The sequence below is a fragment of the Phaseolus vulgaris genome, chromosome 1 (genome assembly GCF_051622355.1).
Source record: "Phaseolus vulgaris cultivar YP4 chromosome 1, ASM5162235v1, whole genome shotgun sequence".
Classification (NCBI taxonomy): Eukaryota; Viridiplantae; Streptophyta; class Magnoliopsida; order Fabales; family Fabaceae; genus Phaseolus; species Phaseolus vulgaris.
Window position 1 is genome coordinate 5,812,214 of NC_143498.1, and position 18,600 is coordinate 5,830,813.

The 18,600-nt window shown below is 30.9% G+C and overlaps 1 protein-coding gene across 4 annotated transcripts; it reads right to left on the reverse strand.

Moving 5' to 3' along the window:
* Positions 1-9,336: 9,336 nt before the first annotated feature.
* GCR1 (G-protein-coupled receptor 1) lies at positions 9,337-18,343 on the reverse strand. 4 transcript variants are annotated; one of them, XR_011081844.1, is made up of 9 exons: positions 18,000-18,324; positions 16,960-16,991; positions 16,712-16,881; positions 16,353-16,451; positions 15,391-15,488; positions 15,238-15,294; positions 14,342-14,495; positions 13,140-13,210; positions 9,337-9,898 (listed from the first exon to the last, which is right to left on the reverse strand). XR_011081844.1 is itself a non-coding variant. In XM_068619920.1 (9 exons), exons 1-9 carry the CDS (start codon positions 18,180-18,182, stop codon positions 9,796-9,798), a joined length of 957 nt encoding a protein of 318 aa, XP_068476021.1. In that variant the 5' UTR covers positions 18,183-18,343; the 3' UTR covers positions 9,337-9,795. The 4 variants fall into 4 exon arrangements, 1 of the variants encoding a protein (XP_068476021.1); XR_016518798.1 differs by having other exon boundaries at positions 14,352-14,495; positions 15,215-15,294; XR_016518799.1 differs by having other exon boundaries at positions 15,215-15,294.
* Between the last annotated feature and the right edge of the window lie 257 nt (positions 18,344-18,600).

Sequence of the window (18,600 nt, forward strand, 5' to 3'; positions counted from 1 at the left end):
AGATGTTCATCTATATTGTGCTTGTGAAACGATCAAACACACACTGAAGATTGCACATATAAGACGATACAAGCATATTCAACTTTTTAGACGAACCAATGTGCTAAGGAAGTGTCATGCTTAATCTTTACATTCATATAATGTTTTATGAAACTACGTTTATGTTTTCCATATCTTATTTGACATTTCTAAATCATAAAAACATTATTTTCAAATAAGATTATTGGATAAATGTTTTTGGAAAGTTTTCGTATTTGTGAAGGTAACATAGAAAAATCCTAAAATCTCAAATACCTTGTGTTTTAATGATTATTTAATGAAAAATGTTTTCCATATTAGTTTCACATGTTTTCGGATACAATTGTGCAAATAGAATCAAATATAATATTGTATTGGAAATTTTTAATAAATAGTTTTTCACTATAACATCTTCGAAAAATAGAGCATAAACATTTTCTATGTCAAGGATTTTTTCAAAAAAATAATTAGTGAACAATATTCAGGTTAAACGTGATTAATTTACAAAATGTTGACATTTTTTGATTAACTTGGAATATATTTGAAATTATTCTTAATTGAAATATCTGAGAATATAAAGTCTTAATTAATTGAAGATATTGAAATATATTGTTTTAGTGATACCTGTGATTTATTTTTTAGATTATAATAATCAACTGATATTGATATTGCTCTCATATATTATCAAAGGGACTTAAAGACGTAAGTAAAGTTGAGAGCCAAAGTTTTCATAATCAGCGTTTAACAGGAAAATGATGAAGTTGAGAAACGAGATTTGTGCATATCAAGAGTAAAACAATATCAAGGAGATATGGAAGAAGATATTCTTAGAGAAAGATGATTGAAGCATAAACACGTGACAAAGTGCATTGAAGACGCATATTAAAAGTTTCCTATTTCAGTGTTTGATACATAATAGAAGATGAAAAATACATAATTTGAAATATACAAGTCTTAGAGATGGTCAAACCTCAACAGACAAAGTTCATACATATGAAGAAATTATTTGAAAATCAAATACGTGTTAAAGATGCAAAGATTTCAAAAAAAATAAATGTTTCCATATTAAGCGTCTACCACGAGAAAGATCATGAACAGTCCAAATAAGGAAGTATCCAAGTCAAGGTTAATTAAGCTACTCGACGTTCAAATTATTTACAATTAAAAAAACATTTTGAAATGTTTTATATGATTCAAGGATGCACTAATTGTATCAGAACAGAAGTTCCCATATCCAATGTTTAGCGTATTGAAGAAGAAGAACCACGTGGCAGATTGAGCTGATACTTGAAATTATGAATATTAAAGTGTCAACGTTCATATTAGAGGAAGATAAAGAAAGATTTTGAAAAACCTTATATGCAAAATACAATTATAACAATTGTTTCCTTATCAAACGTGTAACAACTACATGAAAAAAGAAGAAACCCTAAAGTTACAACCTCCACATTTTAGATGTCTATATGAATACCTCAAGGGTGAATAACACAACAACGAAGTACATACGAGCGATATATGAAATATTCAGGTGTATAGAAAAACCTTTTGTAGTTGTATCTATATCTGAGCATAGAATTTCATATTCGCTAGAAAAGAGTAACCTGTGAGAATTTGGGTAGTGTGCTTAACCATTGTACATCCTTCACTACTGTGAAGTATACCTTATGAGCTTACTCTATTCTCTCTTAACGAATTGAGTTTTCCTCATTGTATTGAGAGGTCTTGATCTCAGGGGGAGATTAGGACAATGTACCTGGAGTGGTCATAATACTTTATGTACCTGGAGATGTCAGAATTCTAGGTGTACTTGAAGATGTCAGAATACTTGGCGTACCTGAAGAGGTCAGGAAACTTGATGTACCTGAAGAGGTTAGAATACTTGGTGTACTTGGAGAGGTTAGAATACTTGGTGAACCTAGAGAGGTTAGAATACTTGATGTACTTGGAGAGGTTAAAATACTTGGTGAAGCTACAGAGGTTGAGAATACTATGTGAACCTGAAGAAGTGCAAAAATACTATGTTTAGTGAAAGACGCTTGAGTAGTCTGCTCAAGGGGACTGGACGCAGTCCTGGTTATGAGGTGAACACGTATAAATTTGGTGTGCATTTATCTCTTACTATCATTCTCTATTACTTGTTGGTTTATGTGTTTATTGTCTTTCCGCTTCACGAATGGAGTTTAGGCTTCATTCGACCATCCTTTCTTCTGGAACCAACTTTACCTTCAAATAACACTCATACGATCAATGTGCTCATGAAATCTTTTAGGAATTAATCCTTTATTAAGTGGATCCGTAATCTCAGAAATTTTGTTAATATTGTTTTATAAACAAGTGTTTACTTTGAACTTTTTCTTTAACTAGTAAGAATTGGATGTCTATATGTTGTTGTTGAAAAATATATCTACTAATTTGTTATCACAAAATAACTTAAGTGATATTTCTATACCATCCATTAAAGATGTGGTCGTATAACAAAATTTAAATTTTGTCAATAAGTGTCATAACATGCTATGAATTCAATTACCATAGTAGAAAAGAGTAGAAAAGCCTATAAAAGAGTGTTTAACCTTTTTTTCCACCAAATAGTATCTCTAGAAATTCATAGGTCGGATTTGATACTATCTTGACCTCTAGTAAAATGAAAGTCAATATATTTTAATCACTTTAAAATATTAGTTATGCAATAATTAATGTAAATTTTTTATAAAATATTATAGTCTTTTTTACGTTTTTTCTATATCAATTATGTAATAGATAACAATATATGGTGAAGTGCTATTTTTGCACTATTATATATTTCTGAATATGAATCAAATGTAAAAGTACAGTAGGTTGTTTGTATCTATCATTATTAACAGGGAGATTCTTTTTATAACAGTTCTGTAATGATTTTTAATGTATATATTTTATTATCAATTATATCTTTATTAATATAATTTATTTTGTTATTTTACCTTTTATATTTTGTAAATAGTTTTTTAAATTCAATTAATTATTTATAAGAAAGAATTATCTATAATAAAATTATTTATTTTATAATTATTTTGTATTAAGCTGGCCAAAAGCTAATGTTATTCTCAATAAACTAAAGTTCGAGTGATAGAGATAAAGGCACTTTTTTGTTCATGATTCATGTTCACAAATTATACCTTGTGGTTTCCTAAGAAAATCTTTTGGATGAGAAAGGTGTGACATCTAATCGCACATGAAAACGTCTAATTATTAATATCAATCTTTCTTAAAAGGGATTGATATATTGTAATCATTTTTTAGAATTTACATAAAAATAACATTGGTAAATATCTAAGCACTCCTAACAAATTGGAAGAGAATCTTTAAAGATAAGGCATGTTGCATTTACTTGCAAACTCAATACTATGTAACTATTTTTTGTTTTCAAATTAATATTTGTCATTATATAAGGATATGATTAGTCAAAATTTGGTGAGTTCAAAAGAAGTAGTAAAACTTGAGCAAATATTCGAATATTCGAATAACAAATATTTCTTTTTCCGACAAAGTAATATGAAATATCTTTTAATTTATCAAAACACTATAAGTTTGAGTCCTAATGTATAAGTATTTACGTGATAAGAATATTTTAAATACAAAAGTGAAAAATAGTGATTCGTATATTTGGAAAAACATTAACAAGGTAATAGATAAACTCAAAGGTAGTTTTTTAACGTCCCAAATTTGTGTACTAGTGGAACGTATATATGTTTATATTTATACATTAAATATGTATAGAAAATATATCTCATAAAATATATAGCCATGAAATAAAATAAATAAAATGGATCTAGTGGGAAAGAGAGGGTCCCATTATAGTGATGATGGATAACATGAAAAACTTGTGGTATTATTATATGAGGATGGCATGGTAGATGGGAAGAAGGAGAATGAAAAAGAATCCTTAGAGCTAGAGGTCAAAAATGGTAGACCCTTCTTCATCTCCCACTCTCACAAGTCACCCTTTTTCTTCTCTTTCTTCTTTAGCTCAACTTTAATCTAATCATTAATTATTAATTATCTTTTCTCTTTAAATTAATTATTATTTACTATTTTTTTTCATATATAGTGTGTTTTACGTTAATGGTAGAACTTATAGTAAAACTCAAGTTTAAAAAAAATAATTAAAAATACAAGTATGAACTGTAAAACTTTGTTGTTACTTCAAGTATCAACCTGTTAAGTTGTATAGTAATACTTAACATGAAAACTTTTATTAATAAGGTGAAACTATCACTTTTTTTAGTAAAATTGAGTTTCATATAAAAAAAATTCAAGAAACCTATGTTGTTGAAGGTGGTATCAAAATATAATTTGTTGTGACCCATTGGTGGTGAATCTTTTGAGTGTCTCCTTCATATACTAATATTAAGGACTAATTTTACAACACCTAATACAAATTAAAATGTTTTGCCATGCTCCATAATATGTTTTGTTATAATAAATTATTAGTATATATTTATATTTTAAAGATCTTAAGGAGAGAAAATGTTTAAGAAATGAAATTAAAGATGTATTCAGGTTTGTTGACTGTGTTTATTTTCGTACCATTGTTACGTTAAGTAACGAAAGTAGTTAAGTATTGTGGACAAAATGACATTTAGGTTAATAAACATGAACATTATTCATTTTGTGATCATTATTGCTATTGAATATAAGAGCTCTAAAGTAGACAGTTATTGCTTATTTTTTACTGTTTAGAACTTACATCTTAGAACATTCCAACTATCAAATTATTAAATAAAAATTAATTTTAAAGATAAAAATAATTAATTGTTATATTATTTTAAAATTAAAAAAATTATTTATATTTATATTAATTTCTATTAATAATAAATAAATTTTAAATTTTATCTATTAATTATTTAGATTTTAAGATTGATAGCTAATTAGATACAAATTTAAAAATTATTTATTAATAAAAATTAATTTAGACATTAATAATTTTTTTAACCTCTAAAATAATATGTAATTTAGTTAATAATCTCTTAAGATTAGTTTTGTATTTAATAATTTTGTAGTGTCCACTTATAATGGAAGCATTTTAGGAAATAAAATATTTTGTAGTACGTAAGTTAATCGGAGACTATTTTAAAATTGCTATATTGTTTAGAAGTATTTTTAGGAAAAAATCGTTGATATTAAGTAATGTTAGACGAAATTTTACATGAAAATAGTAGTGTAAATTTATTTATGTTGAAGTTATTTTTTACTTGAAATTAAAAATTTATCAATTTATTAAGAAATTAGGTTGTATATTTATTGAATTGTTAAGGAATTATACCTTTGCGATTGTGTTTTTTTTTCTAAAAAAACTATTATTTTTAAGTTAACATTTACATTATTTGTATTTTTAACTGATAAAAAGATCAGGTTTTTAAATCAATTCGAAACATTAATAATGGACTTTGTATATAGATTAGTTTTACATCTATTAGTCATTGAATGAATGTAAAATCTAAAAATTTACAACAATTTTAAATCCAAACATGTAAAAAGTATATAGTTTATATAACTTTAACCTATCATTTTATATATATATATATATATATATATATAATTATGGCCTGGAAAAACTATGTATAATGTTGTATTATTAAAGAGAATGAAATTGGGGAAATAAGATTAAGGGTTCAATTCTAATTAGTGATTAGGAGATTTGGATTCTGTTAAGAATTTTGGTGTTCTTTAATATGGTGTTGGTGTTCATGTGTTTGTGGTGTAGTTCATGTTATTTTTCAGTTTATTGAATGAATGATTGATCTGTAATTTGTTTAATATTTTTGTCCATGTCTAAATTTAACAGGATAACTTTTATAAATTTATTATGATGTATGAAGAATTTTTTTGTTCTTGTGGTTCATCAGAGAAATTTTCAAAAGGTGACAGAATGAGATATGTGGGTGGTCAAACATCAATTAAGTCATGTAACTCTAATAGATAGAATTACTTTGTAATAATAGGCATTTCGAAGGAGATGTGTTTTTTTTATTTTGAATATAGACTACTTTTGTAATTTGAAACTTTTGTAAATATTATTTTTCTATTAATTAATTAGATGATTTTTTTGTAATTTGAAACTTTAGTAAAATTATTTTCTATTAATTAATTTGATGAGTTTTTGAATGAACCTAATTAGCAGATAAAGGTAATAGTTTTGGTTTCTAGTATAGATATACATGTATTAACTTTCACCAAAGTTTAATATTTATTTTATGAATAAAAAAAAATTTGAATAAAAAACATTTACATTTATTTTTTTTTGGTAGAATAAGAAATTTATTAAAGGAAAGTTCATATAAGATTTTGAAATGTAAGAAACAATTAGTAGAAGGACTTTTTCAGAAAGTTCAAGGTGTGAATTTCGATTTGGATAAGGAGGACAGGTGGGTCAGGAAGGAGAGGAGCTTGGATAAACAGTTAAATCGACATACCTCCGTCTAAGAGAGAATGAAGTAGGAGGAGAATGGGACGATGTTTAAAAAGTTTTGGAAGAGTAAAGTTGTACCTAATGCTTTAATTACGGCTTGGAAGGGGTTGGAAAATAAGTTAGCCACTAAGGTTAACCTGGAAAGGCGCGGGATCACAGTTGCAAGGTTCCTCGTGTAGTCTTTGTAGGGTCGAGGAGGAGACTAGCACAAATTTGCTTGGTTATTGTGGAAACATTGTTGTGCATGTTTGGACGTGCAGAGAGCGTGTTTCACAATGTCCCATTGTTAAATTTTTCCCAGTTTAAGTTTAGAATGAGCAATGCGCCTCTTTCGGTGAATAAGGTTTGAGGAGTTATTTGGATCGCAGTAGTCAACGATGTTTGGAAGCATAGAAACATGGTAACTTTTAAAGGGGGAGTAGTGGATGTATTGGAAGCTTTTGTTTTGGTTCAATTAAAAGCTTGGTCATGGGTTACATCCAAGTCACAGTTTGCGAATTTTTCTTTTTTCTGATTGGTGCATAGATTTGTTAGTTTGTATGAGGATGATCTCATGACGTATTCATTTAAGTTGTATGATTGTTTTCCCTATATGTTTTTTTCTGAGTTAGCTAGAAGAATTATGTACAGGCAGACTTCAGGCAGACTTTAGAGTAAGTCTTATGATGAATGTTATAGTTGAGTTCATGTATAAGGGTTAGATCACCCTAAAGTGATTCATATTTATTTATTTTTTATTATCGATAAAAAAATTGAAATGTAAATTAAACCCGAGTAGCTTTTCCTTTTGCATGCCATTGTTGATTCGGTGAATTTTCATATGATTTGGTTCAAAATCATAATCACGTGAAAACAAACAGTTCATGTTGAAGTGATTCTGTTATGTGCAGATTCACTTTTCCATTGGGTGAACAATTGTCACACGCATTCGGACAACTGTTACATGCATTCGGTGAAGCAGCTCACTAGGCAAAGCAAAAACTTGAAGATCAATTAAAACAAAGGAATCGGTCCATTCAAATTCAATCGGATTGAAACGGTGCTTGAATTGTATGGAGTAGTAATCAAGAAGCAAATGGTGCAGATTTTTTGAAAGCAGTGACAAACCACTGAAGAAACTTTGATCCAGGTGCTGTGTTGTTCATCACGCAATTGAAATCTGTTCGGTGCAATAATTGAATTTCTTTCGGTGCGAGTGACAACTGAAGCACAGTTGATTCGGTGTTGGCGCCATTCAATTCAAGCAGCATGAGTCAAATTTTTTTCCAAATGGTAGCAGAATTGCCTTGAATTCATTTGACACTGCTGAAGCAGTTCGAATTAGTTCACTCAGGATGAGTTCAAAGAAGTGCAATCCATTGCTAGCTTCAACCAATGGTGATCGTTGGTAATTTTCATCCACACTGTGATTTCTTTGGCAAGTAAAATTGTGTCGGTGCAAGTAAGAATTTATTAAACTCATTCATAGTTTCGTATATGAATTGTGACTATCTCCCTTGTGAATGAATTCCTTTGAAAGACTAAAGCAGAACTATAAGAAGCAATTGAAGTTCCTGTCTTTAATCTGTGTGAAAAATTAGAAGCACTTAAATTATTTAGTTTAATTGTTGAGAGAATTGCGTGCTGATTAAAGTTAGTGCTGTTATTTCTTTGTGAAGAAAAAATTTGGAGAACTCCAAGCACAGACAAACAGATTGAAAAATTCATACTGACAATCTTTGTTCAATTTAAAGAGAATCTTTGTTCAATTTATTTGTCAATAACTACCTCGAGTATCTTACTCTTATCAAAATCTAGGATGTTTTGAATGACAACTATGTTCTAAGATTTAGCTTAACAAAAGAATATCCTATCATAATCAAATTATAGGACATTAACTAACATCTCCTCACAATCCACTCTTAATCCTCAAGCATATTTTTGTTGTTGTTGCTTACCTTACTAACCTTGATAGACCTTCCCCCTCATTGAAGCTGTCTAGATTCAATATTTTTTTATTATGATAAGATTTAAAACATATAAATTTGTGAGTAATTTTTCATCTATGTTTTAGTGTTTTTTATATCTTTTGAATTAAGGTATATGATTATTAATATTTGTTAAGTTCTTAATTTTTTACTTATGAGATAAATTGATAAAAGAATAGTGATCATTTGAGATTAAATTTTAAATTATACAATTTAAAATTAAATGTTAATATTTATATTTTGATTTTTTTTTTTAAATTTGAATTTTAAGTAATGAGAACTTAAAATCACTCATTAAACAAAACAATATGTATAAGTAATTTTAAAAAAAATAAAATATATATATATACAAAGTATTTAAATACTCCAACCATTATATTATATCAAGTTTAACTATTTTTATCAACAACTCAAGTCTAACTATATATAAATTATAAGCTTTTGTACGTAAATGCACAGAATTATTCTTTCTAATAAAATATATCAACTCATTCTTGTTACACATGTTTAATGTTTGATTTGTCAAATTACACATCATACATATAATATATTTTTTTTGTATTTCCTCTCTTTTATGGTAGATTATCTTTTATTGGTACTCTATTTAAAATTACTCTCCACACAATTAATTATGGATGTCAATTTTAGCATTTCAAAATAAATTATACATATTAACATCTTTACAATGTTATTTTGTAGTTTTGTTTTTTTATCTGCATAATTGATCATAAAAACTTGTGTTTCACTATCTTTCCAAATGTTGTACTTTCTTTTCTCTAGCTATAGATGTTGATTTTATTAAATGCCTCTATTTAGGGTCTTTTCCATATACAAAACGGAAATGATTTTATGTTGTGTAAACTATACATATGGAAAAAAGAATAGAGAATAAAGGATATGGGCATGTGTTTCAAACTTAGGTACTTTTATATGGTGAGACGAACCACATACACATCAAATTTGAGGAAAAAAAAATGTTCAGCAATTTGTAACAATCTGAAAGTGCACTGAGCTATACATGAAGTGATACTGTAAATCAAGACTTGTTAAAGGTAAATCACAGTGAGAGAGGTTGAGACTTTTGCTAAAAATATAAAAGCATTTTGTGTAGTCACAAGAAGTCTTCAACTAGCTGAAGCAGATTCCAAATTAACTGGTCCATACTCTGATCTGACAGAAAAGGATCACCTGCAGTATAAATTCAGTGACTGAATGCCAGGTTCACATAATTGACGCAGCAGAGCAACAAATAGCCTGGAATCTTTGAAGCTACAGATCATCTGTTGTCTATGAAAACAGCCTCTCAGTAAACTAGAATAAGAAATGTCACATGGAATGAAGGATCACAATATGTCACATCCACTGTTATTGATCTTCGGTTTTGAACAAAACTAGTTCACTTTCTTGCTGTAGATTCTTGTACTTCAAATTGCTAGGGAGCCATCTGGATAATCTCTCAGGCCAGAACCTGGCATCAGATAAATGAGAGAAGCAAATTTGGTTACATGTTTTAAATTAAATGTACGGCAAAAGAACAAATAGGCATCTATAATTAAATAGTAAAATTGCCTATAATTAAATAGTAAAATTAAATAAATGATTAACGTCATTTGTACAAGGTTGAAAAGGAAACAAAAGCCTCCCAAATTTTGGACCTACAGCACCAAATACCCCAAATTAAGTGCCCATCAGTAGACTATTAATCGTTAATTTATCAATTTGATTCCGCAAAGGCTGGTGCACACACAAATTCGGTGAAGTAGTTCAACACAAAAAATGACCCATTGCACAAGAAATAAAGAGAAAATTGAATGCTATGATTTATGAACAAGAATCTTAACCCATGTTGCCAACCACATCGCCTTACTTGCTGCTCACCATAAATCATTTCTTCTTTCAGTTCTTTTCACTAGAGTACTTGTGAATGCATTTCTCTGGTTCCCAAATGGACTTCCCATGCCCAAAATCCCCTAACAGGCGGGCACCTTTCATCTTTGTCTTATCAAAGCAATTGAGGAATGTAAGATAAGTGAAATGGATGGTGCTCATGCAAGTTTTCAAGTGTCTGCAAAAGACTGAAGACGCCATAGTCTTTATATAAATGTGACTAGTGCAACACTCCCACTAAAGAAAGAAGTTTCGTATTGTCAAGTTCTTCAATAATTGGTTATATGTAGACGGATGGTGAAACAATTCATTTGTTAATTGATACATCCATGTAAAATTCAATTCAATTCAATCCAATTTACAAAAAAATACATTTGGATCGGATTGGATGGATCATATAATTAAATGGAAGAATAACAATCTATCCTATGCTATTTTCAAAAATTAACACTTTATGGATCAAAATCAATCGAACAAAACATTTTTTTCATATTTTATTATTTTAAATTTGTTAAAAGTTAATTTATGACTTATTCAAAATAGTTTAAGTTTTAAAAATAACTATTTATTTATAAAACAATCTTAGAAACCCAATAAAATAAATAAACATTTCTTTAAAGTGAATTGAAAAAATAAGTTGTATTTTTTTAACTTACAAAAATTCTAGTGGATAAATGAGTATTTTGAATAATCATAAAAATATTTGAGAGGGTTTGAGAGAAGATTCATTGTATTCAACATTCCCTAGTGCAAAGAAAACAAAAATTGAGCTTTGTACTCCATTTTTCTCAACTTTTGCACCTCGCTAGTTTTTTTTCTAGGTTTTGTTGTTTCCCGATTCTACAATCCGGAATAGATTTTTAATTGAGGGGGTGTTACGTATTAGCATACACCAAAAAAATGAAAAAAAGAGTGAACGAAAACACAACCACCATCAATAAAAACACCACAAGAATTACCTCAACCACATACGTTTACCACAACCACTTGAAAATAAAGAAGAAGGCACCACACTCTCCACTCTCCACTCTCCACCGTACTCAGAAGGGAATTGTTGGAAATAAAAAGAAGTATGGAGGTACAGGTGAAGGTATGGAGGTACAGGAGAAGGTATGGAGGTGTAGGGAGAATTTGCCAACAAAATTTTAAAAAAATACCCTACCCACACACCCCACACTGCAACCACTTCTCTGTTTCACCTACTCCACGACACCACCCACCACCTGCAGGTTGTGTCATGGCCCACAACAACTATTGGATATGAAAATAGTATAGGATGGATAGTGTGCAACATCAAGATGGGTCATGGTGAGGTAATTTAGAGTACCAACTAACCTTCACGGAACAAGGTTTCCCTTGGTCAATTACATGTTTGACACTTGAATCCATTTGTGTGTTTACAAGCTTAGCATTTATCACCCCTCTTTCTTCTAGAATGTTGATCACATATTTTCTATAAGACAGGACCAAACCATCCATGGATTGTGCCACTTCTATACCAAGGAAATACCTTAGATGTCCAAGATCTTTTGGGCAAGATATTGTTTTAGTTGTACAATACCCACCGTATCCCTACCTATGACAACAATGTCGCCACATGTACAATGAGATAGATACATCCTTGGGGAGAATGACAATAGAACATAGAATGATCAGCATCACTTCGTATCATTCCAGATTGATGGATGACAGTTCGAAAATGCTCAAACCATGCACGGGGTTATTGTTTGAGGCATACCATATTAAATGACTCCCCTTGAGCAACAAAACCATGAGGTTGCTCCATGTAGACTTTTTCATCAACGTCACCATGTAGAAATGCATTTTTTTGTCAAGTTGAAACAAAGTCCAGGGATGAATAATTGCAATGGAAAAGAGAAGTTTAATAGAAGTCATTTTTGCAATAGGATAGAAAGTGTCAGCATAATCTTGGTCATAGATTTGTGTGTATCATTTGACAACAAATAAAGCTTTAATAGCGATCAATGTTACCATCAGGTCCTGAGGAACCAATCCCCAAGTACCACTACTTTAAAGGGCACACATCTCATCAATCCCCAAGTACTACTACTTTAAAGCTTCACCTAAAGACTTAGGAACAAGAATAGAAGATAACGAGGACAAACAAGAATATTGTATGGGGGAAAGCCTATGATAACTAAAGTTTGTATAGTGGGGAGAGCGGTTACAAGTAGAATGTGTACCCTTTTGAATAGCAATATACCAATCATTTTTAGATGGGACCAAATCCAGAACGAGAGATGGCTTCACAGAAGGATCAAACATGACTTCATTATATTATCCCCCTTTCCATCCTCTTGCAATCCTCAAGTTTGACAGCATTGCAATAGAGTATTTGAGTGTTTGATTCTCTCCACTTAACAGATAGCTTTTAAGGGTGGGTTCCTTAACTGCTATGGTGTTTATCAATTGGTATTAGATACGGTTGTCTGTGTCTCAGAAAGGGTAACCTACTGAGGATTTTAACTGGTAGAGGATTCTAACCAAATGGAAGTTGAGTGAAATGTTACTGAGTGAAGTGACATAGAATGTTTGTCACTGAGGTGTCGTCTCTCAGGGAGGTTCTATGATAGAAACTTGTGTATCATAGGGTGTCTAAGACTCATATCAAGTAGTAATACGTGAAGTTCAGCAGAGTGTTTAAATGTTCGGTTCTCTCCCCTTAACAACTAGATTCCCCAAGTGCTTTAAAGTTTACACATTAAATTCAGAATACAAAGAAGATATTACTACTAGACTGACCTTAATTAGAAAAAGAAATCCAGTGGAAGATCTCAAAAATGAATAGAGTCAGTACTTACTTGTCAAGTCTTTCACAAATTGCCCGGCGTACAGAAGAATTGAGACCATAAGCAATTGAGTTAAAGAGGCCCTGCAATATGTAGACAAAGTGAGATAGCTTAACAAGATACAAATGTAACAGTATTTTTCACAAAGTTGAACTTGATTGATCATCACAACATTAAGACACTACCAATCACCAGGGGAAACCATTACATTTACTGGAAAAGCACATAACATACCAGCAAAAAGGGAAAGTGATTAACTGCAGGAATACAATGCAATGCCCTTGTATTAGAAAATGTTCTTACAATTGTTTGGCATCATCTAGTGTTTAAATTGTAAGAATTAACCTACCGTTTTTCATGTTTCCCCAAAGAATAATCATTGAGAAAAATCAGCTTTGACAAGCACAAGATTAGCTAAGAAGATGAGGAAGTTGAAGGAATAGGGAGAAAACAAGAGTGGCAAGGTAAGTGTATAGCTAGAACACAAATCATGCAGGATAGTGGCAAGACATATCCACAGATAAAGCTGACACAATTAGATTGGTAATAAAAGTGCACATCTACGTGCTGCATAAATTGGAATTATATCAAACCACAACAAAACCTACGTGCCATTTAACTTATTGCATCTATTGTGGTTCAGTGACCAAACACCCAAAAATACCTTTCTATAGGCTTGTACAATCAGAGTTGTATAATTTAAGCACGAGATGTCTAAGTGTAAATGAATATTTGTATTTTGAGCTCAAAGATGTTGGAAAAATAAATTTGAACAGGTTGTACCCTCAGTTTCAACCAATCAAGTCAAATGCATAAATACACCAAAGGTTGAATCGTTCATTTGGTCCTTGTACAAATACAATAATCATTTTCACAAATACATCTTATACATTTTAGTCCCTACACCAAGAAACCAATTGGTTTAATCTCCAACATGCACTTTTTAATCCACTACACTACATTCCATCCAAAAAATATAGGGACTAAAACAAAAGATGTATCTGTTATAGAGGTTAGATAATTCATTTTAACATGTTATTAACATATAGTAGCGAAGACGACATAAGTATGATCAGGGGGATGCTAGGAGATCAGAGGAGGTGACAAGTTTATTGAGAGGACTTAAAAACAAAGGACAACCATGCTGAGTCTCCAGATAGATTATAGAACATTCAGTGAACAAAAAATAGAGCTAAAAAAAATAGTATGGTTACTTGCTGATACCATAAGAGCAGCTGTTCCAACATCAAGAAATGTGAGCCAAAAGATTCTATGGTTGGGTTCAAAAAAATCATGAATACGGTTAATAGTTCCAAAAGCCCATGATCCAATCAGAATTAGTGGATAGTATCCCCAGCGATTCAGAGCCTGCAGTGTAAAACAGAAAACACAATAGATCAGTGAGAATGTAGATGCAACTGGGAATAACAGTTTCCTCTTAAGCAATTTGATTTAAGCATGCATATTAACTTACTTAAGAAAATCCCAACGACAAAAAATAAGTGGTGAGCATCACTAAACCACATTAGAAATCATAGAACAGTACTAATTTATTTTATCCATGAAAACTTCTTTGTGTGAAATACATTATAATATACATATCTTGTGTGAAAATTTCCCTTATGGTGGGTTTGATTGAGAGGATGAGTGAAGATAGGAGAAGATAGATAAAATTATAGTCTATAGATGTTTTGTGCAAGAGGAGATCAATTATTTAAAAAATGGTGGAACCCAGAGTACTATTTTTCACCTATTTCTACTAGTATCTCTATATCTCTCATCATCTCCTCTCTATTTCTCTTCAACCAAAAACTTTTCATTTTCATTTTATTTCTCATCTATTTCCACTCCACCTGCTTATTTCCATCTAACTGGTTTCTCCCCTCTACCAAACACACTCTAATTCTAAAGAAACCTAGCCTAAATAAGGCATTTGCACAAAACGAAAAGATTAAAATCAAAATTCCTCATGACAGAAGGTAAATTATAAAGTATTAAAGGCACTGTGGATCACTGCAATACAGTTGCTAGAAACAAATAAAAGTGTATCTAGTGTACATGGATTCTTATATTTCAAATCTTGGAACCTGGTGATAATAGAATAAAATACCCTCATGTTATCTCTTGTATCTGACACAAAAGTTTGGCTTGACATACCAACCGCCATCTGAAATTTGAAGAAACAAGAAAATATGGTCTCAAAAAGTGCCTAAACAAGCAATTTGTTTCGTTTGAGAAATAATCAGTAAAATCAGGTACATACACGGGTTGCATTATTCAGCATGCGTATTACTTGAAAGTATGTAAACCCATTATACAGAATTGCACCCCAGAGTGGCATGTAAAATGTTACAAAATGAACTGCCTGCATAGAAAAAGGAATTACCGTTTAGAGGAAAAAGAAAAGCACCAGATTAATGACTAATCTGATAAACATATACACAATATATTAACACTGCAAAGTTGCAGAAAATTGGGAGATGACTACTGTTATTCTACTATCTTTCATTCTAATCTTCATTAATATCATAAAATACATTTAGATAATGCCACAATGATGAGCATCCTAGACCCTAAACAAAAGGAAGAAAGAATGCTGTATAGAAAATCATTTGCTTGTAAACATTTCTTGCATGGATTTTTCAGCTGTCAAATTCAACTGCTTTCAGGTTAATAACTACGTATTAGATTTTGAGTAATAAAGAGCTGCTACAAGGAAAATATTATTCTCAAAGCCAACCAAATCCTTACTTTCATTTCCAGTCCATTTGTATTTAGAGAATGGCAAATTACATAAGGGGGCAAAACTTGACACTAAACCAGGTTTTTGAAATATTTACACAATTATTGAAAGGGATACCTGACTTGGAATCTTTTTTACTTGTACTGAAACATTTTATGTTATAGTTTTACCATAACTTAAGAGGGGTGATCAAATTGTAATTACAAATTGATAACAGAAGCCCACACCACCACAATTTACCCCTTCCTACATTTATGAAAGAAAACTTCCATAACTTTTGAGTCAATTAAAATTAAATTTGAAGTCAATTTACATTTAATTTTTTTAATTTAAAAGGGAAGAAAACTACTCTGCACTCTAAGAGCCTATTTGAAAATCCATGTATAACATGTATAATGAAAGAAACAAGAGGGAATTGCAGAAATTTTTAGGAGAAATATAAAAGCATTGTTTGGTATGCATTCCTGGTCTCCAATTACTACTTGCCTTCCCTGCGCGACCTGTTTGAGTCCAACACCATGCACCTAAATGTTTATGGTCATTACCAAAGGAGCGCATAACAGTCATAACCAAGGAAGTACCTATCAAAGTAAAAAGATATACCGGATGAGCTCTTAGAATTGCATGTTGCTAATGAAATAATTGAGCTTAGAACATAGAATGAAGTGCTATTATTTCTCTTGGTACATAACCAGGATCTAAGGCCATTTGATTAGCTTTTATTTGCTCAAAGAAATCATTTTCAGATAAAACATGAGCTCTTAGAATGTGAAGATTATGGCAAACTAAGCTATTTCTCAAAGCTAGGATATTAAAAATTGATTTATACATAGCTGCATACCCCAGACATACAAGTGAAACATGGCCTCTAAATCTTCAACATCAGTTTTGTGTTTTACAACAGTACGGTGCAGGGTAAAAGCAATTGTTGTAGTCCATAGAAAAGATGCCACACAAAAGAAATGGGTGCTATAGCCCTGTGCATAACAAAAGAAACCTTTGAACGGGTCCCTGTATCAAAGTGAAACTTCTATCAATCACATGATGAACAACTTCAGCTGATACATACATTTAAAGAAGCATGTATACCCTATTATGCTGAAGAAACTGCAAAGCATATCCTGCAATCGACAAAAATGTAATAAAAATAGCATTATGGATCAGAAAAAAAAGGCATGAATTAACCAAATAACCAGTGCAAAGGAACAGACACATAAGGTTCCTGGAATGTCAAAGTATCTACTTCTTTCAATTATAAAGCAGCATTGCAAACACAGAATAAAGTGGCTAAGGGCGTCAAGAAACAAGAATAAAAAAACTATAAAAGTTAGCTTCTTAACATAAAATGTTGTCCAGCAATCTAACAGTTTTTATCAACATATACTCATAAAGTAGCTTTTACAATCACAATTGCAGTCAATAACAATCTGGTAATATCTGATAACTTTTACAACAAATATATTGCATACAGAATCTTACTATGGTCTTGTTTGGATAAACTTACCAAGAATCACTTGTAGGAGAAGAAGAAACCAAGAAAATAAATTGAACTAGTTTTTCCCACAAGTTAAAAAAGTAGCATATGTTAAAATCAAGTTCTTAATAAGCACAGAAACCCTAGCTTATGCATAAACTAATTTTAATAAGCTTAACTCCTCTTATTTTCTACTCCTCTAAGACAGTGAAGTTTTTTGAGAAGTTTATCCAAACAGTGTCATATGTCTACTAGCTTAACACCTAATTTTACTTTTTCTTGCAAAGTAAGTTTAACTTAACCTTAGGTTCTCCATCATATTAAGCTCCTAATTCTAAAGCTACTTGGAGTCACAAGTTCAGTAAATTTATCTTCGGAAACAGCTGTTTTATGCTCATTCTAAAACCTAATCGACTAGCTTATGTTAAAGCAACTACAAATCGAGTACAAAAACAAGCAATTAGGTTTTAAGAAAAAAAAATCAAGTGTGAAATCGACTGTCGGTAAATTCAATTGAAGAGGCCAAAGCGCGTTTCACCACGCCGTTTTTGAGAATCGTCCGGTATTAGTAAATTAACGAATAAAGAATTAGAAGCAAGGTTTAAAATACAAAGAGGAAACGCAGAATTTCAGATCTGGTGAAGAGGAAGCATACAGCGAGAGCGAGGTAGAAAACGAGCTTGAAGGAGAACTTGCGAAGCTCCTTGAATAGAAGGTAGCAGAGTACAATGAAGCTGGAACCGGCCAACGACAGGCTCGACGCTCCGGAGTTCACTGCCGTCAGAATCTGGCGATCGTGCGCAGTGAGAGTAGCGCCGAGTGCGACGGAGGCCGCCATTACACGGAACCAGTTCGCTATCGCCGATCAGTAGTCACTCTCTTGATTCTCAACTTCTAACTTACTGCGAAAGGAAGAGAGAAAGGAGAGAGCCGAACGGTTTTGAAATTTATTTTTTTTTCTGGAAAAAGAAAATAACAGTAGTATGATTGTTGATTTATGTTTAATTATTGATTTTAATTTGCATGTAAATGGTTAATGTGAGGAAATATTGTGAATTAATTAAAGATGTGATAAACTTATTATAAAAATTATTAACTGTTGAGTTTAATTTTACTTCTGGTTTTTCAAAATTAATTTTATGAATTTTTTCAAAAGTGTGAATTTAGTCATTTGCACCAACTTATTTTAAACTTTACTTTTTTAAGTTATTTTTAAAAATTAGGATAAACACTTCATTTAGAACCATCATGATTAT

Excerpts from the sequence above, each read along its gene's own strand:
- GCR1 (XM_068619920.1), bottom strand. The coding sequence starts at position 18,182 with ATGGCGGCCTCCGTCGCACTCGGCGCTACTCTCACTGCGCACGATCGC. Across the intron at positions 16,992-17,999 it reads TTTTCTACCTCGCTCTCGCT|GATATGCTTTGCAGTTTCTT; the intron begins GTATGCTTCCTC and ends TGTCGATTGCAG. Across the intron at positions 9,899-13,139 it reads ATTTGTGAAAGACTTGACAA|GTTCTGGCCTGAGAGATTAT; the intron begins GTAAGTACTGAC and ends ATCTGATGCCAG.